At 32.5% G+C, this 27,500-nt stretch overlaps 1 protein-coding gene across 25 annotated transcripts in view; it reads left to right on the top strand.

The window, feature by feature from the left end:
• LOC106879854 (zwei Ig domain protein zig-8) overlaps positions 1-27,500 on the top strand; it is a 550,351-nt gene that overhangs the window by 339,236 nt on the left and 183,615 nt on the right. For 14 of the 25 annotated variants that reach the window (XR_016243844.1, XR_016243843.1, XR_016243841.1 and 11 more), the window contains one exon: positions 9,637-9,687. The exons of the other annotated variants lie outside the window; for them this stretch is intronic. Coding sequence is in view for 10 of the 14 variants with exons in the window: in XM_089361025.1 (XP_089217151.1) it covers positions 9,637-9,687 (51 nt within the window). In the remaining 4 variants the exon portion in view is untranslated. The remainder of the gene's footprint in view (positions 1-9,636; positions 9,688-27,500) is intronic. 25 annotated transcript variants of the gene reach the window in all.

Genomic DNA, 27,500 nt, shown 5'->3' with positions numbered 1-27,500 from the left:
GTATGGCTTTGTAGTAAAGTACCACAATTTCATTAATTGTTATAGGTGCTTAGTGTTGTGGAGTGGCAGAGATAACTTCCGGGTGCTTCTATTTTTGAATCATTGGGACAGCAAGGTTGTAACTGCTGAAGAGACAACAGCTGCACCAACCCTCTGCTGGTGCTCATTCTCAGCTGAGAATATGGGACCAACATGAGATAAAGTGCCTTACTTAAACACATGATGTACTGCTCAAACCAGGAATTGACTCACTCACCTTATGATCAAGAGGTCAATACTCTAACCACTTGGCTATATATGAACTCACAATCTGGTACAAATGAATCCGAAGTGAGAGTCTTCAGTCACATGACAATGATGGTGTAGCACTAATACTTGTTAGATCAATTCTTCAAAGCATTCACCATCTCCTCCTACTGGGTAGTTTAATAAAGTACCCTGCACCATACCTAGAGATCAGTTGCTGAGGTCAGTCTAACCACCACTGTGAGGCACTTCACTCTCAGTGGCTCAGTCGTCTATGGGCCTGAGATTGGTAGAGTTCACAGTTATACGCAAGAAAGAGGGAACCATGATGGTGAAGTCTACTACAGTAGATCAGGAAGGAAGTCTCTGACAATCTACAATTTTCACAGATTACAATTCCAATACTGCAGTTAAAATGCTTCAATTGACTTACATTGCAGATTGCTTTGGAACTGGTATAAACATCACCTTATTCCATTTCCAAGGTAGATAACTGGACAAAAACAGCATCCACCCACTTTTCATCCCTGCTCAAGTCAGCTAAATCACTAGGGTTTCCATTTTGTTTTTTTTTTCTTTGGAAGATTCTAATTTTTTGGAATATATATCTTATTTTTAAAGTGTATATTTTACATTTACACCATATTTTAATCAGTATAGTTATTACACTGATCCATATCAGAAGCCTTATTCTTTGGCATATATATATATATATATATATATATATATATATATATATATATATATACATACATACATATGTATATATATAAGTAAATGTATGTAGATTTGTATATGTATATATATATATATATATATATATATATATATATGTATGTATCTATGTATGCATCTATGTATATGTATGTGTATATATATATATATATATATATATATATATATATATATATATATATATATATATATATATATATATATATATATATATATATATATACGCGTTTGTGTGAGTATACATAAGTATAAATGTGTTTTTGTGTGTGTATATATATATTTATATATTCCCAGATGCAAGTCATTAAATGAATATGTTCAGAGAAATACTGACTAAATTTGATGTGTATATATATATATATATATATATATATATATATATATATATATATATATATATATATTCAGGAATAAGACCACTCCTACCAAAAGTAATTGGTGTTTGAACATGTTGAAATATGGTGTAGTTGTAAACTTTTGAAAATTTATGTTTTAAAGATGTCAATGATAATGTGATAGAAGATAATATCAAGTACAAGAATTCATGCCAAATATTTAAATATTCAAGTCTTGGAAAAAGTGGAAAACATGCAAAATTATCTAGGATTATTCTGGACCTTACCCTAATGGTTATCAATGGGTTCCTTAATTATTTCTTGCTTAGCTTCTACTGAGAAATTTTGAACCACAGAAAAACAGTAACGTTTATAAACATTATTTTAATGAGGACTCTAAATCTTACATGTATATCTTATAAACTCTACATTTTCTGAGGTACAGCATATATCTTTTTGTTTAGGGTGATTGGCTGAGCGTGTGTCTATGTGATGTATGTGTTGTACATGTATTGTGTATAGTGTTAAGATGATGAGCATGTGTTTTACTATGATTTTGTGGTAGGTGTGTTTGTGATCTATTATGTATTGTATTCAGCTGAATGCATGTGAACGAGAATATGGTGTGTGTGATGAAATGTAAGTGTATTGACTCAATTATTATATGGCTGTATTTATGTTGCTGTGCCATTTTCAGTGTTTGACTCATCTACCTTATATATTATTAAATTTCACAACATTTACTTTGACAACCATATGGGATTTGTTTGTTGTGTCTGTATGGTTCGGAAACTCAGCTTGCAATCTTCAAGCACCAGATGGTTGTGGACCACAAAAATTTGACTATGGTTTGTACAGCATTTAATGTTACAAGTCATGTGTTTTAGCCTTCAAATCAGTGTTTGTTACAGTATATGGTTTTGGATCACAGTATGTAGTTGTGAGTCATGCAATGTGATGATGGATCACTGTGTGGATTTGGGTCACAGTGTGTGGTTGTTATTCACAATGTGTGGATTTTGGTTACTATGTGTGGTTTTTGTCACAGTAATTGTACATCACATTGTGTGATTGTGGATCAAAATGTGAGAGGTTCCAATGAATAATTATGGGTTACAATGTGCTTTTGAACTCACATTGTGTAGTTGAAGGACCCATCATTTGGATTTGTATTTCAGTAAATCACAGTGATTCACTGAATGTGGTTGTGAATTGGTGTCTGGTTTTCGGTAACAATGTATATTTGTCAGTCACAGTGAGTGGTTGTGGTTCACATTTCATGATTTATAATCACAGATTAACGATTAAGATTGCAAGATCTGATTTACAGTTGAAGTGTTTTGATGTGGCTCATAAATTGTGGTTTTCGATATCAGGATATGGATTACAATTTGTATATAATTTAAGCTTGCATTATGTTTTCTTTGCTCACATTGAGTGGTCTTCAATCACATTGAGTGGGCTTCAATCACATTGAATGACCTTCAAAAACATTGGACGGTTTCTCCATCACAGATTGGCATTTTCAGTCACCTGATATTATTTCTTTCAATCAGAAAAGCATCAATATTTTATTGATTATACAAGATTATAAAATCAAGTACATGGCGTTACTAACAAAATACATTATGCACACACACACACACACACACACACACTGTGGTTTGAAACTTAGCTTTTGCTGTTTGGTTTATTGCACCCATAATTTTTTTTTTTAATTTTTGCTGCTACTGTTGTTGTTATTTGAAGATATGTAACAGAGCTAGACAGCTTGTATGAAGTACATATGTGTCTCAGAAGTGGCATTATGTTTGTAGTAATTCCATATTATGAAGATATATTTTCTACAGATGAAGAACTATGAAACCCTCAATCTGCCCAAATTCCACTTTTGCCAATAATTAATAAGAATGTCCTAACACTCCAAAACTCCAAAGTCCTATTTAGATAATTTGGTTGGTTCTCTATATATGCAAACCTAAGTGTAGCCATACAAATCTGTCAAACTTAACTATATCTCTGGAGAATGGAAAAAGAAAAAAATGAACACTTTTAATTGATTTTTAATCCTTATTGGTGGAGGGTCTTGTCAGATATATCTTGACCAATCCCAGAGAAACAAATAACCATTCTATTTACACATACACATCAAATCTAGTAGCTTCAGAGAACTGGTGATGTTAATTTGCCTACCAATAGTGTTTAACTTTATTTAATGTCAGTGACCTGTCATCAGAGAAGCCTGTTCACAATGTATCAAGATATGATATAATATATATAATCTCACATGGCCAACATCCAAGCATATCAATTCTATCTATTTCTATGTAGATTAAAATAAAATTATGAACAACCTCAATCAATTTCTAACTCTTATTGGAGTCTTATCAGAGATGTCTACAATACTTGACCAATCCCAGAGACACTAGTGGCTGATCCATTTATGTCTGCATCAAATCCAGTATCTTCAGATTTCTGGAGGCCACTTATTTGCGTATTAGTGTTTAAGATTTTATTTAAAGAGAGAACTCAATCCACACAGTATCAAAATATGATATATGTAAACCTATTTAGTAGACATACAAACATGTCAAATTTACTTATTTCTCTGTAGATTAGAAAAATTAACCACTTATGTTGTTTAGTCATACAATTGGTATTGATGTATGGTTAAAATATTATAGCTGTGATAGAAATTATGGAAGTATTTATTGACTATAGGGCCATGTAACATGTAAAAGACTGTATATTAAATAATGAAAAATCTAGGGATTATAGCTTAGTCATCTGAAGGCTGCTGCTCATTGGAATAAGTTACTAGAGATTCTGGAACATCTTTCCTTTACTTGGAGGGATGAAAGCCAAATCCACTACAGGTGGGGCTTGAACCCAACCAAGGTGTTTATTTAACATATTTAACAAGAAGTAGTGCAGTACCACAAACTATGGAATGTTTTATGCTGAGATACCTTCTAATGTAAGAACCATACTGTCAGTGTACAATGATTTGGAGAAATATTTTCAGCTTTGACTAAATAAAATTTAGTTCAAAATTGACTCAGTAGGAAATACTCAGAGTATAAAGGAACACAACTAAATTTTATGAAAGCTGGTGTATGACTAGAATGTGATGGGTGGTTGATTCAATCCAAGAAATATACATATTTTTAATTTCGGCCAGGAGGAATGGAAAGTAAAGTTATCACTGGTATGATTTCAGCTTAGAATATAATATAATTGGACAAACTGCTTAGCTTAATCCACCATTATAGTATTTGAACCACCCTCCCTTTATCTTGATTTCTTGTATGATCATCAGGACACACATTTCAAAAGTATAGCTGATCAAATGAACCTCATTATATGACTAGTATTTATTCTATTGACCTATAAATGAAAGGCAAAGCTGATCCGACTTAGAAGGTTTTAAATTCAAAATGTTTAACTTGTGTAAGTAAATACTACAAGGTTTCTACTTACTCAGTCTAGCACACTATACCCTCTGTCACACCACTAATCTTCTTTTTGTTACTTCAACTTGTTTTCTTCCAATTCATTGAGCTGTGTAGATTGTTTTAGAAATATGATTAATGATTGTACAGTAGTGGAGTGTTCAGCAAGAAGGCTTGCTGAAAACCTCCGTTGTTCAACAGCTTCACTTAACAGATCTTATTAGGATTATCTACTTCCTTTGATGGTTTTAGAATGTAACACTTTTATCACCATTTTTCTGTTGAAATACTCTGACTTGGTCTCAATTAATTTTGAGCTTAATGAAGAAATTAGTAAAATAACTTTGTCATTATTAAGCTGGTGTTTTGAAACATAAATTAACATGATATTTTGATGGAAGATTATAATGTAAACCACTTTAAAAGGTTCTAAAATATATCCAGGGGCAGTACCAGGTGAGTTGGTATCAAAAGGGTTATGCATAATTGCTTGAAGGAGATTTTTTTCTGTCAATTTACTTTGAAAATCTCAGTTGGCAAAATTTATTTTAATTTACTATATTACATGTATTAGAACTCTCTGTAATAGTACTGTAATTTTTTATGTGTTATCAAGAGAGATTTTCATTTAGGGATGGGAAAAACTAGAGCTTTTATAGAGTGACTGAAAGATTGAAGAATCTGGGAAGATTGAAAGAGGGTTGCATAACAAGATTATTGATTGTAATTTATTGTACTTGAAGAAAATATCTGTGTTGTGGTGGGTGGATGGTCCTGTCTTTTGATGGAATAGGGGTTAACAGAAGGACTATCATTGGGAAACTGTAATCAAAATTAGACAATGTATCCTATGACAAGGCCAATTCTGAAGCCATGTAAAATAAAGTGTTATGTATAGAAACAAAAAACAGAGAGTTATATGAAGCTGATATGAACTTCTGATCTAAAAGCTGGGAGTTAAACAGTTTATCTAACAATCTATCTATCCTGTTGCTGAATATCTACAAAAACAGAAGCGAAGACAAAAGAAAACAAAAACGATTGCTACTAAACAGGAAATATAAAAAAATTTTCATGACTATATTAAAAATTTTTCATGAAGGGTAGCTATCCTAATGAACTCTTCAGAGTACGAAACTTTTTAGATGATCCTGATTTTCAAGGGCGTAACATGTTTGAAGGTCCTATGAACCTTTGAAGTTGTAGCTTATTTTAAACTGAGAGCCTGGGCCTAGCTCTTTTCATCAGAATGGACACCACTAAAAGCACATGAAGGCTAAGTTGGGTGATGGTGTTAAACTGGGTGATGAATAAAGTCTACCACCTAAATATATTGTATTGGATTGATCAGACCATTTTGCTAGCATTTCACAATATCTATATAACAATATCATCTGGATAGGATATTGAATACTTTATCCAGGGTAAATTTATGGTAGAAAGAACTGTGTTGTTGTGGTGATGGTATAAGCCCCAGATCAGCCCTGAAGAAACAGAACTGTGATTAAAAGGTTTTCTAGCCATAACTATCCCATTGTATTCAGATTTATTGTATTTGAGATCATATTATCCACTGAGTCTGTGTAGGCATGTGTATGTTTATATGTATGTATATGTGTATATATTAGATAGGATATCCACCAAGAGGTCGATATTACAATAAACCTTTATGATTTGGTAATTAAGGATATTTTGTAAATTAATGGAAAAAATTAGTTATCATTCCACCAGTCCACCCACCACGTATTGAGCAGATAGTGGGGGAAGAAAAGATAAAGAACGATACAGTACAAGAGGGGAACAGGTTGCATGCTCCAGCTGCCATAAGTATTAGCACTTGTAAAAGAGAGAGAGACTTGTAGAAGAAGATATATAGGTAGATAAAGTCACACACACACACACACACACACACACACACATGAGAGAAAGAGGCAGAGAGAAGAGATAACTTGATGATAGGTAAGGTACACCTTGGCTGTAGATAATTGCAGGGACTTTGTATGGCGGAAGGGGTTTCACCCCAGCCTTGTTTTTTTTTTTTTTGTTTTTGGTAGATGAAGAGGTTTGGGTAAATGGCATGTTTTGATTTTGTTTCTTTAATTTTTTTTTTTAATTAGAAAAAAAAAAGAAAGAAAAGATCTTCCTTAAAGACTTCCCAGACACCTAGACAACTGCCTAAATAATTGTGTAATGATTCGCAATATTGGTCAAAAGAGTCTTTCTGAAAACAGAAATTTACAGAAAACAGACTTTAAATTTATTTACTGACTCATTGTTTTATCCTTCCAATTTGTCCCACCATACCTGCTTTTTATTCAATTTTTTTAGAAGATTATATTAACAAAATTACTAATTTGTAATAATACTTACAGAAAATATGAAAATTAATCAAAAATTAATCTTCTGATATAATTTTATATCTTATAGCTTCAATTTAGAAATAAGCTTGTGTTGTAATAATAATTATCATTATTAATATTATTTCAGGAATAAATCAACCATTATGAATTTAGAAATAAACTGATATTGCTGTATCCAATAACGAACAGATTATAATCATTAATATTATTATTATTATTAATGTTACAATTGTTATGATAGCTATTATTATTATCGGATGGCAGGATTATTAGAGTGCTGGATAAAATGTAATACACTATTTAGTTATATCCCTTTGTGTTCTAAGTTTAAATGCTACCAGGGTCTTTTTTACTCTTCATTCATCTAAGATTGATAAAATAAAGTACCAGTTATATACTGAAGCTGATTCAATAAAATCTTTCCCTTCTCAAAGGCTGTGGTCTTGTACTTACGTCTGACAGAATCATTTGAGTAACAGGGGAAAATGATTTGTGTTATTTGTTTGAGCTTTTAATATTCTGAGTTCAAATCCTGCTAAGGTCTTCTTTGCCTTTCATCCTCTGAGATCGATGGAATGAAATTCCAGTCTAGTTCTGGAATTCATATAATTGACAAACCACTCCTTCAAAATGTCAGGCTCTGTGCTTACTTTTGAAATTATCATTAATTACCAACACAACTGAGGTTGATGGATTGGCAGAATCGTAAAAATGTCAGTTAAAAGGCATTGCAGTATCTGTTTAGATCTTCATTTTTTGAGTTCAAATCCTGCTGAGATCAACTCTGCCTTTTATCACACCTGCGTTAAAAGAAATTACCTGTGTAGTATTGGGTTAGATGTAATCAACAAACACCTTTCCTTCAAAGTCACTAGCCTCCTGCCCACATTAGAATCAATTCTTCTTATAGAGCAATGATGGTAGAATGGTAGAGTGCCAAACTAAATACCTTGTGGTGTTTAGTTATAACTGCCTACATTCTGAAGTCAAGTTGCATCCATGTCAGCTTTGTCTTTCATCCTTCTAGGTTCAAGTACCAGTCAAGTACTAAGAGTCATTTAATTAATTTTGCCGTTTGGGCCTCATAAATCCTCGTTGTTTTGTTTTCCATTTCTTGTATTGTGCCCAATGTTATAACCCACCTCCATGACCAATGACAGAAATCATTACTATAATAATGCTAACATCAATAATAATAATGATAATAATGCCCTGATGCAGGACCAAGCACTGGCTCTCATGGATTCTGATCTTAACAGATTGGAAGTGTTATCATGTACATATTTTGTCTTGGTATAAAAGATGGGCTACAGCAAATATTCTGCTCAATACCACAAATTTGCTTGACAGTTGTTTGACCATAACCATTTGAGCATGTCCTTTGGTGGCTGATGATATGTGCATCTCTGACCATGAGCAGAAGTAGTTGGGGAGCATCATAGCCTTGTGTTGAGAGGAATTTTTGGGGATTTGAATAATTGACCTCTGGAAGCATGGGTATTTTGTTCAGCATCCTTAAACAAATCTTATTCAGGGACCTTTTGAGCAGGATGTGCTACTTGCCCCACCTGCAAAGTCATGTGCTGTTTATCTTGATATGAGATCACCATGTCGCACACATATGGTTGTGATGTGTGTGCCTGGTGTACCGTCATCAGACTGGTAGCCATGATGAGTATTTCGGGCTTTGCATATTTGTACCCCAGTGTCACTTTGGTGACATGCACTGCTCTCTCACTCAACAATAATAATAACAATAATAATAATAATAATAATTACTGATTAACTGTTAATAATAAACTGTCAATGGCTTGGCAGAAAGAACAAACATTTTGATAGTGTTTTATTTTCAGCTACTGCAGAAGAATGACAGTTGATCCTGGCAGGATTTGAGCTCAGACTGTAAGGGGACAGGATTAAATAGAATAATTAATGCTTATATACCACCCAGACACTGGTAATCCTTTGTAATATAGACACTAGGCCTGAATATTTTCGCAGAAGGAGTTAGTGTTCCACAGGTACTTACTTTACCCAGGATGAAAACAAAGATGGCCTTGGCAGCATTTGAACTCAGAATGTAGTGAAGCCAGTAAAAAATGCTGCTACGCATTTTGTCCAATGTGCTAAGGATTCTGCCAGCTTGCTTCCTTGACTCTAACACTAATAATGCTTATGATAAAGATAAATATGATCCTTTATTTTGTTACTGACAAATGTGTGACTTAATTCAATGTCCTCATATTGACAAATACACACGCATGCACACACTTATGCATACACCCACACTCATATATACATTTATGCAAGAAGAGAGTTAGGCAGCAACATTATACTTAATTACTTCTAAGTGTAAAAAACTAAAATAATAACAACAAAACTACCTCAGGATCAGACAAACAAGCAGTGGTGAGGATTAACATTTTGTTCCGAACAATTTCCAATAAATGTAGATTATCCGTTTAATAAAAATAATCCTTTCTGTATTAACTTTACCTGATCTCGTAGGAAACGTTCACCCTGAGAGCCATCCCAGCAATGATGAGAAGAAACCCAATGGTAAGTCTTAGTATAAGCTAACTATTGTATTACAGTCCAAAGTTTATCTAAACACAAACGTTGCCTATGATGATGATATAATTATTATTATTATTATTATTATTATTATTATTATTATTATTATTATTATTATAACTGTCTTTTTTTTTTTCTTAATTTCAACGTAGCTGCAAATTTAGAGGCCAAAATGTTTGTTCATATATCTATCCTTATTTTTCATTGTTTATCATTTTTTTTTGTGTTTTGCTATTATTATTATTATTATTATTATTATTATTATTATTATTATTATTATTATTATTATTATTAATAATAATAATTTTTACTATTATTACTACTCCAACTATTAATATCATTTTCACCATTCTTCTTATCTTTTATTTATTTATTTATTATTATTATTATTATTATTATTATTATTATTATTATTATTATTAATTTTCAATGTCCTTGAAGTTAGTTTGTTTCTTTTGCTTTGCTTGTGTGTATTTCTCATTTAAAGCATCTCAAAGAATTTGTTTTAAAAAAGCCAAGGGAAATAACTCTAAACACTTTTTTTTTTACTAATGGTCATTTTTAAAAAAATAATTTTTATACTTAAATATAATATACTATAATATATATACACACACACGCACACTAACACATGCACGCACACACACACACACACACACACACACACACACATATATATATATACATACATACATACATACACACACACATATATATACATGCATATACATACTTATGTACATACACACACACATATATATATATACACACACACACACCCTTTCCACATTACCTTTGCATGTTACCACATTATGCAATATGTTCAGCAAAGCACCAAATGTGTATGTATACATACATATATATACACACATTCTCACAAACACTCATGAATGTATCTGTGTGTGTGTGTGTGTGTGTGTGTGTGTGTGTGCATATATAAGTGTACATGTACATGAATATAAATAGATGTGCGCATATGTATGTATGTGTATGTATGCATATATGCATCTATATATATATATATATATACACACACACCTGTCTGTCAGTATAAATAATAATAGTAAATAATAGTAGTCTGACATATGTTGCTATTAATAATTTAGACTATTGAAAAATATCATTACCATTATTATCATTATTATTATTATTATTAGCTTCAAACTATTGGAGGCTATTTCTAACCTCCAACCATATGTAAATAGATGTTAGGCATCGAGGGAGAGGATAATTAAAATCTGGCTTTTGAGAGGGTTGGGTGTGAAGTCGATCATTATTAATTACATCGTTAACATGGAAGGACAAGATTTTGGCAGTTTTTTTTTCAATTTTAGTTTGCTTTTATTTTTCATCATCATCCCTCTCTCTCCTCTTTCTCTTTGTCTCTCTCTCTCTCTTTTCTCTTTTTTTTTTTTTTGTAAACTTCAATTTTCACTTTAAGCATTAACATGTTTATTCTAATTTCTGCCTTAAAAAATGGAATTGATTATGTTCAGACATGTGAATCAGCGACAACAAAAATAGACTATAAATCTCTGTGATATTGACCAAAGTTGGAATGCTTCCAAGTTTAAGGAGGGAAAAATTTTTTTTTTTCAAAACATTTGTTTATTCCTTCCGTCTTCTTAAAATTGGCATCATTTTGTCTGTCCAAGGTTGTGATAAGGTTAAAAAGGTCAAAACCATTGTTTTTACATTCTAGCATGTTAGCTTCCAAACATATCATCTCATATGCAGCTGTTCGTTTTGAAAAGCACTAGAATATTTTGGTTTATAACAAAAAAGATATCAGAAATGCAGAATGGAAATAATAATATTAATAATAATAATAATAATAATAATAATAATAACAATAACAACGATGATGATGATAATAAAATGTCAAAAAATATAAGACGCTAAAAAATGTAGGGGAATGAAGTAAAATAAAATAGAAGTAGAGCGAACTCTTTTTGACTAATGGAAGCAGCATTTGTTGTTATCGCAACGTTGAGAGATGTCTGCATGCATACTTTATTTGTTACCATTTGTAAAAGAGTGAGCTAGAGGGGGAGATAAACATGTATCATTCTATATTCCTTCAATGTATGTTATCTCTGCACTAAATTGATTCCTAGCAGATTATTTATTGTACGGATTTACTTGTTTGCTATTTCAATTTTTAAATTAAATGTAAATGATAAATACTTGATAAAATTTGTCAAAATTGGAAGCAAATTTCTCTACAAGTGTCCAAGTTGTTAGTGCATTGTGTTAGGATCTTACATATACCATTTCTTTAACTTTTCACGGAAAAAATAAATGATAATCCAGTGTAGATTGTTGCAATCATGCAATTTCTGTTTTATCTTTTTTTCTTTTTCATTTTCTTTCCTGTTAAGAAATGTTTGGTCCAAACATCGTTTTTACTCCCAAATTTATACAAACATCCTTCTTTTTAATTCATTGACAACAATATTTACAGTTTCCCAGTAAATCACATTTGGTAATAGTCGTTATTACACAGTTCTATGAAAGCTTTGGTCTATGAAAGAATTAAAGTTACTGCCTGCTCTGGATATACATTTAGAAAACATACAAGTATTAGTAGCAGGAACTGCTGTTATACTGTTGTGGTACCATCTGTGATCTATTTAAATTCTGTGATTTATCTAAGAACTTAAGATTAAGGCTTGTGGCTTTGTGGTTAGGGCATTCAGCTCATGATCATAAGGTTGTGAGTTCAATTCCTGGGGACGCGTTGTGTCCTTGAGCAAGACATTTTATTTCACATTGCTCCAGTCCACTCAGCTGCCAAAAATGAGTAGTATCTGTATTCAAAAGACTAGCCTTGTCACATTCTGTATCATGCTGAATCTCCCTGAGAACTATGTTAAGGGTAGACGTATCTGTGGAGTAGGGTACATATGTCAGCCACTCACATGTTAATTTCTGAAGCAAGCTGTTCTGTTGATTGAATCAACTGGAATTCTCATCGTCATAACTGACGGAGTGCCAGCAAGATTAAGGACTGACAATTTCTAAGAAAACTAACAAGTTAAAATTCTTTGATAACTATTGATTTCAAGGATAGACACATGCCACAAACCTCTTTATGGAAAGAGGTGGAGTAAATAGGATTATATCAACTGCAGTCCTGTGGGGCTTGATAAAAATTTAGTTTAATCAAATCCAGCTGGAATCAAACTTTGTATACCTATAAAGAGATGCAACTAAAATATAGCTCATCATTTTGTCTGAAACTCCACTATCATTTTGTCTGATCTTCTCCTGATTTGGCCAAAACACAATCATTTTGTTTCATGTTTTACCAATTCTTCTCATCCCTCACAATTCTTTTGGTATGAAACTCTGGTTTTTATGAAAACATTTCTTATTATTAAGTTCTATTGATAAGGTGTATTGATAATTATTAGAAAGCATTTTGATAATTATTAAAATCTACTTAGGGAATAGAAGTATAATGTTTATGTAAAAAGTATAATGCTTTTTACACTGGTGTATAGATGTGAGCTGTGGAGGCGCAATGGGCCCAGTGGTTAGGGCAGCGGACTCGTGGTCATAGGATCACGGTTTCGATTCCCAGACTGGGCATTGTGAGTGCTTATTGAGCGAAAACACCTAAAGCTCCATGAGGCTCCGGGCAGGGGATGGTGGCGAACCCTTAAAAACAACCCCAAGACCTGAAGCTGATACACTTAAATACACACTCCTGATAATAAAGTTCTGCATGCATGACTAAATTCTGAACAGTAATTCAACTCCAAATTCAATCAATAAAAATTTTCCATTATACCCTTCCATCAGAATCTACCCTACAACCTTGTTACAAAGCTCCACTTAATTTAGAAAATTTTAGCTTAACAGAGATTATATATAGCTAAGATGAACTATAAGCTTATATGTACCACAGTCTAATGAGGGCTTAACAAGCTGAAACATCATTGTCAGTCAATACTAATTCTTGTTAAAGAATAATATATAATATATATATAAACATATAATGCATACTCCATGTCTGTATATATGCAGAAATATATGTGAGTGTGTATATATATATATTTGTACACACAGAGGAAGAGCAGGAGAAATAAAGACAAGATATGTAGGCAGGCAAATGATAATTTAAGATAAAAAATATATATATCAGGACTAATGAAAGATGATGATGATATGAAATGAAATGACTGCAAGACATAAATGTTGCAAAAGACAGAGGTGCGGAGGGTGGGAACACCGGAAAATGATGACAAAATTTTGAAAGTGTTGATATCTATGATTTAAATGAAGTTTCAGGACATTTGAAGGAGATAGAAAGAGAGAGAGTGTGTGTATTATTAATGAATCTTCTCTTGAAAAATATTTTGATGAACATAAATTTCCATCTGTTATATTTGGTTAAAATTTGGAAATGATTATCTTTCAGTAAAAAGACAGGAAATGGAAAAAAAAAAAAGTAAAACAAATATAGAACAACTAAACAAAAATATAAATCATGAATATGTATACATAGAAAGCCTAGTATTTGCCAGAATATGTACATAGGTATATATATATATATATATATATATATATGTGTGTGTGTGTGTGTGTGTGTGTGTGTGTGTGTGTGTGTGTGTGTATGCATGTATGTATATGTATGTATAGATACATATATTTACATGTATATGTTTACATGTACAAATATATATACATGCACACACATGCTTATATATGTGTACATAATTGTGTGTGTATATTCATGCACACATATAAAAATGTGCGTGTGTATATGTATGTATGTTCACACACACATAACATACATATGAACTATGTACTTTATTATACTGATTAAACATACTTACAAGCTATTAAAATAAAGAAATTAAGAAAAATGAAATTACAAATAAAAACATGACAAACAAGTAATGACATAACTTATTCATTTCATCTAAAAATCTAGATTATTGGAATTTAATTAAAATTCTTTTCATCTTCCACAAAAAAAAAACTAAAAAATTAAGAAAACTAAAAAAAAGGTACAAAAGAATCTTTAAAAAGAGAAGGTAAACTTACCTTGTCCTGATTGATGACATGAATTATAGAGGAAATACAAATATAATGAAGAAAAGAGGAAAAACTGTTTCTCCAATATTTTTATCTGCAATTATAGTGTGTGTGTGTTGATAGATAGATGTAGATATTCACACACACACACACACATGTTTATGTCAAACAGAAAATGTTGTATTTAACAGGAAAAGATTTTGTTGAAATCTCGGCCATTTCAGATTTATCTAGAGAAATAAACAGCTTACTGTTATTATTATTATTATTATTATTATTATTATTATTATTATGATATTTGGATTTTGCTTTGTGTTTGTACAAGTTGAGTCTAAATCTCACCCAGAGACCTCAAGAGACAGCAAGTTATAAGTTCAGGTGGGCTCTACGACTAGGAGGGTTGATACCTGCCATGTTTTTGGGAAAGGTGAGAGGGATTTGCATTTTAATTGTCCATCATGGATTTGCAAGAAGTATTGTTTTGGAATATGTGCATTTCATATGTGAAAAAATTTGTTTTGGGGGTTATATAGACAGAACCTCTTGCTGAGTTTCTTGCAGTGCTCAGGAGTAATATTTTCTGAGTTTCTTCCATTTTGAGATTTCCTGGGATTTGAAACAAGTAATAATCAGCTCCTTTTGTTACTATTCCTTGGACATCTACAACCATGGTTATTGTTCTAGATTTGAGTTTCCACATTTTGTCAATTTTTATTTCAAGATCTTTGTACTTGCCCAGCATTTGGTAGATCTAGACAGACACATTTTTATCAAATGGAATAATCAAATCTGAGATGTTTCTAAATAATATCTGGCCTATTTGCATCTATTTGTCTGTTTGTGTGAACAGAAAAGTTCCATCAGTGTGAGATATCTTTTTGAGGCACTAGAGGACATTTGTATTCCTGCTTGTTTCTACGATGGAAAGTCCAGATCCTTGCAAATTATCCAGTGGATCTACAGTCCAGCTCTATCATGCTTGTTGGGATACTTAGAGAGTGCAAGAAGGCTACATATGGAGACAATGTGCTTGCTGGTTTCAGGCTGTTTTTTTTAATCACTTGAGTCAAGAAGACCCGCCCACCACAACAGAATTGAGATCCTAAAACCAAAGTGCCACATTGGTGTGGGTACTGGTGCCATGTAAAAAGCACTGGTGCTGGTGCCATGTAAAAAGTAACCAGTACACTCTGTAAAGTGGTTGGCATTAGGAAGGGTGTCCAGCTGTAGAAACCAATCCAAAACAGACTATGGGACCTGGGGTGGCCCCTGGCCTTGCCAGTTTTGGTCAAGCTGTCCAACCCATCCATGCCAGTGTGGAAAACAGATGTTAAATAATGATGATAATGATGATTAACATGTTGGGCTGCTGCTGTTCTTTAAGTTGTTGGCTTGATAGCTTCTTGTAGGTAGGCGTTGTTTTTGAACAGGTATGATAAACCCATCTGTCTGATTTTACAGCATTGACATCTCTCTCTGGGTATTTACTATGAAGGGATTTTTTTTTCCTGCCATTTTCTGGTAAGATTACTTAAGGCTGCATTTGTTGTGGGGATTTTCATGTGTTTAGCTTTTTCTGTGCTTGTTCTTAGTTCATCTAATTTTGAGACTTCTTGTGTTTGGGATTCATTGAAATATTTTCTTGCTTCTTTTGTTACCGAATATAATTTGCTTCTGTTGTTTTCATGTTTGAAAACAAGTTTTAGCATCCAGATCAGAGTTTGTTTTTTTAATGTTTTTAACGTAGGAGTTGACGTCCATTGTGGCAATTTTCAGTGACAATTCAATCTGTAGGAATTCACACCCTCCTTCTCTCTCTTTATGGTGAGCATAGTAATCAATGGCTGCTTTTGGGTAGTGTATCCTTTTAACTGTTAAAAATTTATCACTATTATTATTATTATTATTATTATTATTATTATGATGATCATTATTATTAATGTGGTAAACTGTAGAATAATTAGTGTAGTGTCTTTACATTCTGAGTTCAAATTCTGCTGAGGTCAACTTTGCCTTTCATCCTTTCGGGATTGATGAAATAAGTACCAGTTGAACACTGGGGTTGATGTAATCGACTAACTTCTTTCTCCAAAATTTCAGGCCTTGTGCCAATAGTAGAAAGGATTATTATTATATGTTTTTCTGAGTCTGATCCTTCTGTGTGATAACTTGGTCAACTGTTTCATTTTGTAGCCTTGTATTCTCTTCTGGTTTGTGAGTTGAATTTGGTTGCTGGAAACTGTATCAAAGCCTGCCCTCCCCCGTTTATGTAAGTATGTATAAACCGATGTGTATCTGGGTTTCTGCTGTTACTTAGCCCCGAGTCAGTTTTGATTGAGTAAGCCAATGATCAAAGGTAATCCATGATCATTCTATCATTTTCTTGTGTAGGAAATGTTGTTGTTGTTATTGGCACTCTGTCGCTTACGACATCGAGTGTTCCAGTTGATCCGATCAACGGAACAGCCTGCTCGTGATATTAATATGCAAGTGGCTGAGCACTCCACAGACACGTATACCCTTAATGTAATTCTCGGGGATATTCAGCGTGACACAGTGTGACAAGGCTGACCCTTTGGATTACAGGTACAACAGAAACTGGGAGTAAGAGTGAGAGAAAGTTGTGGTGAAAGAGTACAGCAGGGTTTGCCACCATCCCCTGCTCGGAGCCTCATAAAGCTTTTAGGTGTTTTCGCTCAATAAACACTCACAACGCCTGGTCTGGGAATCTAAATCGCGATCCTATGACCACGAGTCCGCTGCCCTAACCACTGGGCCATTGCACCTCCTGTAGGAAATGTATCACCACTTTATCCAACGTGTTTATTGCTAATGTGTGATTTTAGGGAGATTTAACTGCTATTTCTTGTAATTTCAGTTGCCATATTGATGTTTAAGTCGTATATGGAATGTGGGCGGGACTACAGTATGTAAAAATAATTGCCAAATATAAACTAGAGTCACTTCCTTCAGAATTACATATCTCGTTTACATGGTTGTACAGTTGTGCCAAAATTTAAAAATCAACAGAGGAGATATGATAAATCAATTAGTATCCATTGATAATCAATATTGATTAATAATCACTGGCATTTGACATTTCGAAACAGTTGTGATTCCACTAATCAAATTAGGAATGTTGGTCTGTAGTTTGTCAAACAAGACATCTGAAGTGAAGAATTCCCTCAGAAATATGCATGTGTAACATGACACAGAACTGAACAAACATTTCTTTGCTGTTACAATGGGTTAACATGATAATGTTGCAGCTGGTAAACAACAGATTCAGGGTTCAATTCTCTTAAAAAGTGTTTCTTCATAGTTCATTTACACTTTTAAATTATACACACAAGCAAGTGTGTTTGTGTTATATAATACATACATATATATATATATATATGTGTGTGTGTGTGTGTATATATATATACACACACACACACACACACACACACACACACACACACACACACACATATATATATATATATATATATATATATATGGAATATATTGTATATATTATATACATGTAATATATTGCATATGTTATATACATATAATATATACATACGTAACATATATTGTATACATATCTTTTATTTTTACTTGTTTCAGTAATTGGACTGTGGCCTTGCTGGAGTACAGTCTTGAAGGGTTTAGTCAAATAAATTGACCGCAAAACTTTTTTTAAAGCCTGGCACTTATTCTATCAATCTCTTTTGCCAAATTGCTAGGTCATATGCACATCAACACACACATATGATATGGATACATGTTTTAGTCTCTTTACTGACCTCATCAGACTAATTTATTCTTGCTTTGACTATTCGTCAGCTTTTTACATATTTACAGAAATAAAAAGAATTTAGAACATTCTTGTAGAGAGGTTATTTCATAGTAATAACTTAAAGGAGCAAAGAAAAATTACTGAAAGGAGTTAATGATACAAATTTAGATGATTAAGTTAGGGTGAGTGTAGTAATTAGTGGAGATAATAAATCTTTAATTTACTGAAATATCCTCCAAGTTCGTAGCTGTCTTCTGACTACAAACAAGGATCATATTGTCTTTTATCGATAATAAAGATTTTTGTACACATCTCTGTTTAATGACTGATATGTCGGTTGGGTCATTGGTTAATTTCTCCAGTCTTGTTTTGTATCAATAGAGAGAGAGAGAAGAGGGGGTAAAAGTGGGATACAGAGTGAGTTAGCATGAGAGGTGCAGGATGAGTGCAAATGCTAGGATTGGTGGCATGCAATGAGTCTTCCTATTCACACATAATGAGAGAGAAAGAATAATACAGACTGAAGAAGAAAAATTCACTGCAACTGACAAAATCTCTGAGATATTTAATATTTATTATAATGAATATTTTCTTTAGATGCTTACTGAGTAAGCTCTTTATTAGCAAAGTCATTTTTTATTTTTACATGAATCACATGAGTATTCACTAAATTCAGAATTTATAGCAACCTGTTTCAAATGAATATATCACTATAATTGCTAATATTAATATATATATATTTTTGCAACAAATGATATTAAGAAACAAGGCAAACATGCAATAACTATAATCAGTCTTTCTTCAAAGTACAAATGATGGCAAACATAGTTCAAAAGTTAACTGTCATATGATGGATAACATACTAGTTTAATACTAGTTTCCTGAATTTAAACACCAGCTAACTTGTTCCTTCATAATTGCTAATAATTACAGCTAGGCATTTGTTTACAGCCTCTCACCCAGAAGAAATCATCAACAACTATGTCGAGAGCTACATTTTCATTTGTTCACTCATTTAAGTGTGTGTGTGTGTGTATATATATATATATATATATATATATATATATATATATATATATACATATACATATATATATATATATATATATATATATATATATATATATATATATATATATATATATATATATATATATATATATATATGTACTTGGCCATCACTCGCAAGCAAGTATGATTTGGTAGTTAGCACCATGCTCTCACTTATTATTTTAGGTGCCTATGTAGTCCCAACAGATTTAGGTACGTCCTTAATCCTTCCACTTTTGATCCAGCAAAATATCAAGGATGTGTCTACCAGGAGGGCAAGAGGGAATCACTGGCTCTTGGTTGACACTTGTTTTCAGCTAAGTAGCCTGGATCAAAGGGAATGATGCAATTTACCTGAGGATACAATGCACAACATGGTCCTAGAAACAAACTCAGAACTGTGATTAGGTATCCTCCCCTCTAAGCATTAGAGGGGTGGGTTCATAATGCACACATGCATGCACGCACACATGCATGCACGCACACACAGAGACATACATACACAAACACATGTATCATCATCATCATCTTTATCAACATAATTTACATCTGTTGTGTTATTCCAATCTGGTGAGGATTAGACTGGTTGTCATGGCCTGAGTCAAATCTTATTCAGAGTTACTACAATGATAAACAGGTCAAAGACTGTGTCTCACTCGTATGTCTTGTCTATCACTTACCACTTTACAGAATGTACCAAGGGCATTGCAATTTATTGTGGCACCAGTGCCAGCAAAGTTGCCTCATCCTTAGCAAGTCAAAATATCTCAGTCCAGCATTTGTCATCTCCATCCATTCACCGGCACCTGAGTGTTTTCTCATTCTCAGCTGAGAGAAGAGTGTGTGAGGAAAGAAGACTGAAGTGAGAGGGTGAAACAGTAAAAAAATAACAGAAGAGAATCTGGGTGACTGGAGTGAAAGGCTGATAGATGAGAGTCATAGGGAGAGAGAGAGAAAGTTAGTGAGCGAGAATAGCAACAGCTACATAAAAGCATATATGTACAAACACACACACACACACACACACACACACACACACACACACACACAACCAAAAGAATGAAATCAACTAAAATATATAACATGATGCATCTTTAATGATGTATTTACATAGACAAAGAAGACAGCATACATGTCTTAAGAATGTCACCATTTTCTCACTCATACACAACACCCACCTTTACACTAATTTACATATCTTGAGAAAAGTATTTATTTAATATGATCTTGTCAGTCTTAACCATTATGAATTTGTGGCTCTACGGGATATTATTTTTATTGATTCAAAGAACATACTTAGAGTTTTCTTTGAATATTTCCTTCTTGATTCTATGTCACATCATCACTCTAGATATGAGAAATAATATTATCTGTATCTACAATTAAACTGATCAACGATATAATTTACTATTTCTGATTAAGATGCCATGAATTATGGTTCCTTACATTATTGGCATGGACAAGCAGCAATAAGAGATTTAGAAACCTAAAAAGATGGCGCTCTCTGTAATCTTTCTATAGCTATTCTTAGCTAGATTCATTTATGTTGCTTTGTCTTTTGGAATGCTGTGTTGAGAGGAACTGCAAAATTAGTTTGAAATTGGCGTAACATGATATTAAACCTAACTCTGGAAATAAATTTAAACAAAAATCAGAGAATTATTAGGCTTTTCTTCAGCAAGAGATCAATTTGACATTCCATATATCTTGGACGCTGCTTATGTACTTATGGAACACTGACATTTAATGTCTGTGGAATACATTCAAAGAAATTTGATTTCTCTCCTTCCAGCACCCACTCTCTGAGTGAATATCTGTGTATGTATGTATATATATGCATATATATATATATATATATATATATATATATATATATACATATTTATTCACACACACATACATACAAATATATGTTTATACACATCGACATATATATATACTCAGAGAAACTAAATACTTGCTTGGAGTTTAACAATGTCACTGTCGGATCCACAGGCGGCTCATTCAAGCATCATCTTAGTAATCACAGGTGATCCTTTTGGATACCAGAGAGGTGCAACATCATATCCCTGGCCAGCTATGTTTAAAAGAGTTGGGGTAATTAAATGGAGGTTCCTAGGACAACCAGAATGGTACCTCAACGTGAACAAATAATGTAAGATCTGCTTGACCGAAAGAGCAAGAATTTCTGAAAAATTCTTTGATCCGGAGACCTTCCTAAACTCCAAAAGAAAAGGGTTGAGTCAGTGTGCGCGCACACACACGCACACACACACACACACACACGCATTGATGTATCTTTTGCCTTTTACTTGTTTCAGTCATTGGGCAGTGGCTGTGTTGCATCATCACTTTGAAAGGTTTGGTCAAACAAGTTGGCCCCAATACCTATAGATACAAACATACATAAATACATATGCATGCACACACACACACACACACACACACACACACACACACACACACAAATGCATATGTATGTATATATATGTATATATTTGTGTATATATTTGTGTATGTATATAGATGTGTGTGTGTGTGGGGGGTGTATGAATGTATATGATGGACTTCTGTCAGTTTCCATCTACCATCTCCACTCACAAGGCTTTAGTCATCCCAGAGCTAGAGAAGAAAACTCTTTCTCAGGTTGTTCCGCAGTGGGACTGAACCCAACATCCGATTGTTGAAAAACAAACTTTTTAACCACATAGACACATCTCTGCACTGAACAACAATAACATCTTCAAATTATTTCTTTCGTCACTTCAATCATTTGTATCATCTTAGAATAACAGTCAGTTCATCAGATGAAACCTGTGCATATTTTTATATACGCATTTATTCTGTATATGTATTCATTTTATACTTTCCATTAAGTTTAGAATCTGTTACATTGCTTTATACTGTTTTTATTTCCATTTACCTTATAAGGAATCATACTTTACATACATTACGTTAGCTTCATCGGATTTTGAATAATCACAGATTGGAGCTACCTTTAAAAACTTATGTGTCTTTCTATTTGCATACGCTTGACAAGGTCTGACTAGTATGTAAACAACTTTGTGAGTATGCGTGTGTTTTTGCATGCCTGCAGATATGTGTGTATATATATGTGTGTGGATATATATATATATATATATATATATAGTAAAGAAGGTGCATGGCTAACTAGTTAGTGTGTTGGGCTTACGATCATGAGGTTGTGAGTTTGATTCCTGGATGGGTCTGTGTGTTGTGTTCTTGAGCAAGGCACTTTATTTTCCATTGCTCCAGCTGTAGAAATTACTTGTGATGTCACTAATGCCAAGCTGTATCAGCCTTTCCCTTGGACAACATTGTAGGCATGGAGAGGGGAGGCTGGTATGCATGGATGACTACTGGTCTTCCATAAACAACATTGCCTAGACTTGTACCTCAGAGGGTAACTTTCTAGGTGCAATCCCACAGTCATTATGACCAAACGGGTTCCATATATACACACATATATATATATATATATATATGTCGATTTAAATAAGAGCTAAAATCTGATCCAATATTTTTACCAAATTTTGGTATAAATATATAAATACATACATATATATATATATATATATATATATATAGATGTTATTATATACATCTATATATATATATAGATGTTATTTGTATATAATATACATGTTATTATAATGGATGAAGGGATGATTATTGAATGGTTATTATTTTGATATTATGATATTTTTTAAATAATTTTTCTATCTTTATATAATAAGTATTTCATATTAATTCATTTGGTACTTATTGTTGGTTGAGATATATATCTAATTATGTTCTACTTAGGATCTGACGAGTAGCCATATTTTTGAATAGAACTTATTTTCGATAATTTCAATTGATTTTAATCGATTTAAATTTCTTTTCTATTTGAAAATTGGTTATGAAACACGTGTAATCTTTTTATTATATTTATCTTATGATATTTACTTTACTTTATATTATACTCATTTATTGTGCTTTTAATTATTAATTTTTCTATATGTGATAGTGGATTTTCATCGATGAGTTCTTGAAAATTGGTTATTTTCCCTAAAACTATATATTTTTATATATATATATGTATATATATATATATGTATATATCATTCTTTAACAAGAAATAGTATTGATAGTGACTTCGAAATTTTGGCCAGCTAAACTATCATCAGACTAATTTTCTAGGTTACCCTAGAAAATTTTAACTTAACAGAAACAATATAAAACCAAAATGGACTTGAATGCATTACAGTCCAATGATGCCTCAGCTTGATGAAACTTCGAAGTCACTGCCAATATTATTCTTGCTAAAGAATGATGAATTTCTACAATATACCAAATATATTGAGTAACCCTGAAATTTAATGTAAAATTGTTTTTATTATAACAAAAAACAAACATTAATATATAGGCGCAAGCATGGCTGTGTGGCAAGAAGTTTGCTTTCCAACTACATGGTTCTGGGTTCAGTCCCACTGTGTGGCATTTTGTGCAAGTGTCATCAGGTTGACCAAAGCCTTGTGAATGGATTTGGTAGAGGGAAACTAAAAGAAGCCCGTTGTGTACATATATATATATATATATATATATATATATATATATCTGTGTGTGTGTATATATCTATGTGTGTGTGTCTGTATTTGTCCTGCCATCACCACTTGACAACTGGTGTTGGTGTGTTTATGTCACCATAACTTTGAGAATAGAATAAGTCCAGGGGTCGATTTGTTTGACTAAAATCCTTCAAGGCAGTGCCCTGGTATGGCTGAACCAAATAGAAGAATAAAAGAATTTTATATATATATATATATATATATATATATATATATATATATATATAAAACCCAACAATGACCAATTTTCTGATCTTAGTGCATCATTGTACCATCAAGAAATAGCTGCAAAATTTTCTTCAAATTGTAATCTACTTTCTTAAAAAACATGGCCTAAATACAAATTTTGGAAAATGAGGCTTCTCACAACAAGAAAAGTGAAAGCTGATTTGAAGACTACAGATCCAATCCATCACTGGAACTGTAAAAATCTGTAAAACTTTCCAGAAGTTTATCATTTCAGTATATGCGAGCATGTCTAGATATGCAACTATATGCATGGGAATACATGCGTAAAACAAAACATACAAATCTGCACATATACATGCATACATACATACATACATACATACAAAAATACCCTGTTGATGTTGTTGAAATGCCAATGAAGGAGCCTTGGATCTAGATTAGAAACCAATTCTTTCTCTATTGGCAAGAAATCTTGAAATAAAACTGAAGAATGACATTCATACATACATTGATGTAAAATATATATACATTAATGTAAATATCTATTTCTCTATCTTTATATGTGTATGTATTATACACACACACACACACATGCACACGCATAAGAAATACGAATAGGCTTTTTGGCTCTTTGTGCAAATGTCTAACTGTAATAAACTTCAATTATTCTGTACACTGACCAAGTGGCCTGTAGATGGTGTTATAAAGTCATCCATAGCCTAAGTCAATGCTAGCTAAGACATATGTATAAGGTTATCTAAGGTTATATGTATGTATAAAATATATTAATGGACAATGTTGCAAGCATATGAAAGAGACACATAATACCCAGATACCCACAACACACTCTCACAATTCTACCCACATTTTCATTGCTGTGTTTATTGTCATGTATTCTCAAATATGTATGTATGTATGTATGTATGTATGTATATCTATGTATGTGTGTATATATATATATATATATATATATATATATATATATATATATATATATATATATATGTATATATATATGTTCTCTTTTCTTTAAAGAATTTTTTTTATAAATCTATTATATTTTGTGATCATATATATACACATGCAGCACTCTGTGTTTGAATGTGTGTATATGTATGTATAATCATTCATGTGTATAGCTTTGCATCTTTCTCTCTTTCTAACACACATGCACACGCGTATGCACACACACAAACACAGGGAGAGAGAAATGAATGCACCATACAAATGCACACATATCTATGCACATACGTAGAATACATACACACACTAACACACATTGTAACCTTGTAATAACATGTAACGTTCTCATAGGAGCGGGCTCAGTAGAAATGCAGGAAGGGTTGTAATGATTTGCAATTGCTTTCCCACTTCTATTTCCAAATCCTCTCTATACCTGGATGTCTTTCCTAACACCAGCCACTCTACATAGGCTACTGGGTGTAGTTCACTGTGGCACCAGCTCTAATGAGGTTGTCTTTACCTGAGAATGATGAGAAAATTTTTTTTTTTTTTAACTCGTCCTGTTACTGTTATTGTTTAGTCTCCTGTTTCACCCCCAGATGGAGCAAATGTAAGATCAAATGGTTACCATTCATGCCCATTCTGTATTTTCTCTTCAAACACAGTATGTGTTGGTCTTATCTTGAATTGTTAGGACATATTCTTAGTCTAAATTGGCTGCTATGTCTAGTATATAAGGTGACCATGTAAAAATTCCCTTGTTAGTTTCTAAGTTTTTAACAATAAACAGTAATGGTGTGTGTTGATTTAAAAAGATAAAGAAGAAATACACAAAGCTGTAAACATTAAGTATTGCTTGTGAGAGCAGCAGGTCCTAATATAGATATTTTTTCTTTGAAAATGTCGAATGAGATTCACTGAGTGAAAACAAGCACTATCATTTTTATTATCAAGTATATTTCCTTATTGGAATCTTCCAGAATTCTGGTCACATTCCTTCTTTTGTTGGAAACAGCTTTGCTATTTATTCCAATTATAACCTTATATTCAATAGGTAATGAAATTGTTCTCATAAAGAGAAATGAATGCATTACAAGATAGTGTGTGGATGACAGTGGTTATGGGGAGAGATTTATGGCTCTGTCTTCCTTCACCCCTATCTTTCACCCATTTGCCAGGAGGTCACATTAAAAAGGATTTATTATGATTCATAGCATGGTGCCAATTATCAAGAGAGAAGTATTGTACCAAATTCTAAGACATTATACTTGTCGATTCTTAACCCTTTGGAAGCTAATTTTTTATATTTTTAGTCGTGACAAAATTAGATGTTACTGTCAGCATTTCAAGGACAAAGTATAAAAATAAACAAAAATAAATGTTAAAATTCAGATTTTATTTTTTATTTATTTATTTATTTATTTAGTTTAGTTTTATATTTTTATTTTTCATATTTGAATCGAAATTGTTCTTGTATGTAAACATAATGGAATAAGAATTAGGAGAGGTGATTGGTAGTGTTTTGAAATGAGAAGGAGGAAAAAAAATTTTTGTAAAGTAACTCTAAAAATGAAATGAAAATTATAGAATTTATGTTTTAAAAACAGAAATATAAAAATTAGCAAGAGCAAATGCTGTTGTAATAATGGCAATGAATATAGAATTGGTGGAGTGCTCCAGAATATATTTCTTCATATTTGGTTGTGTCTGCATGTGACTGAAGTTCAGATTCTGTTTGTTGTTAAATCTTTTGAGATATTTGGTGCTGTGAAACATCAACACCAAGAGAGTAGTCTTTTTTAAAAATTGATGTATCTTAATTTTAATTTTACTAGTAATCTGTCTTTTGCATTTTCTTCATATTTTGAACCTGATTGGCTTTGTATCATTCTAACTTCTTTGGTAAGTCTGTGGCACCAGAGATGCATAATTTTGCCTATACTCCATGCTGTTTGATTTTTGAAGACTAGCGTATCTTATTGTTCCTTTGATGTCTTCATTTTCTTTATGTTCTTGTGAAGAGCTTTGTTGCTGTTTGGAAGAAATTGTTCTTCACCTATTTTCATTGTTTTATGCTGGGTTTTCTTCATCTGTGATTTTTTTTTTCTTTTCTTATTTTCCCCCCTTCATAG

The sequence above is a fragment of the Octopus bimaculoides genome, chromosome 12, assembly GCF_046866305.1.
Source record: "Octopus bimaculoides isolate indiv1 chromosome 12, ASM4686630v1, whole genome shotgun sequence".
Lineage (NCBI taxonomy): Eukaryota > Metazoa > Mollusca > Cephalopoda > Octopoda > Octopodidae > Octopus > Octopus bimaculoides.
This window is presented reverse-complemented; position numbering and strand designations above follow the sequence as displayed.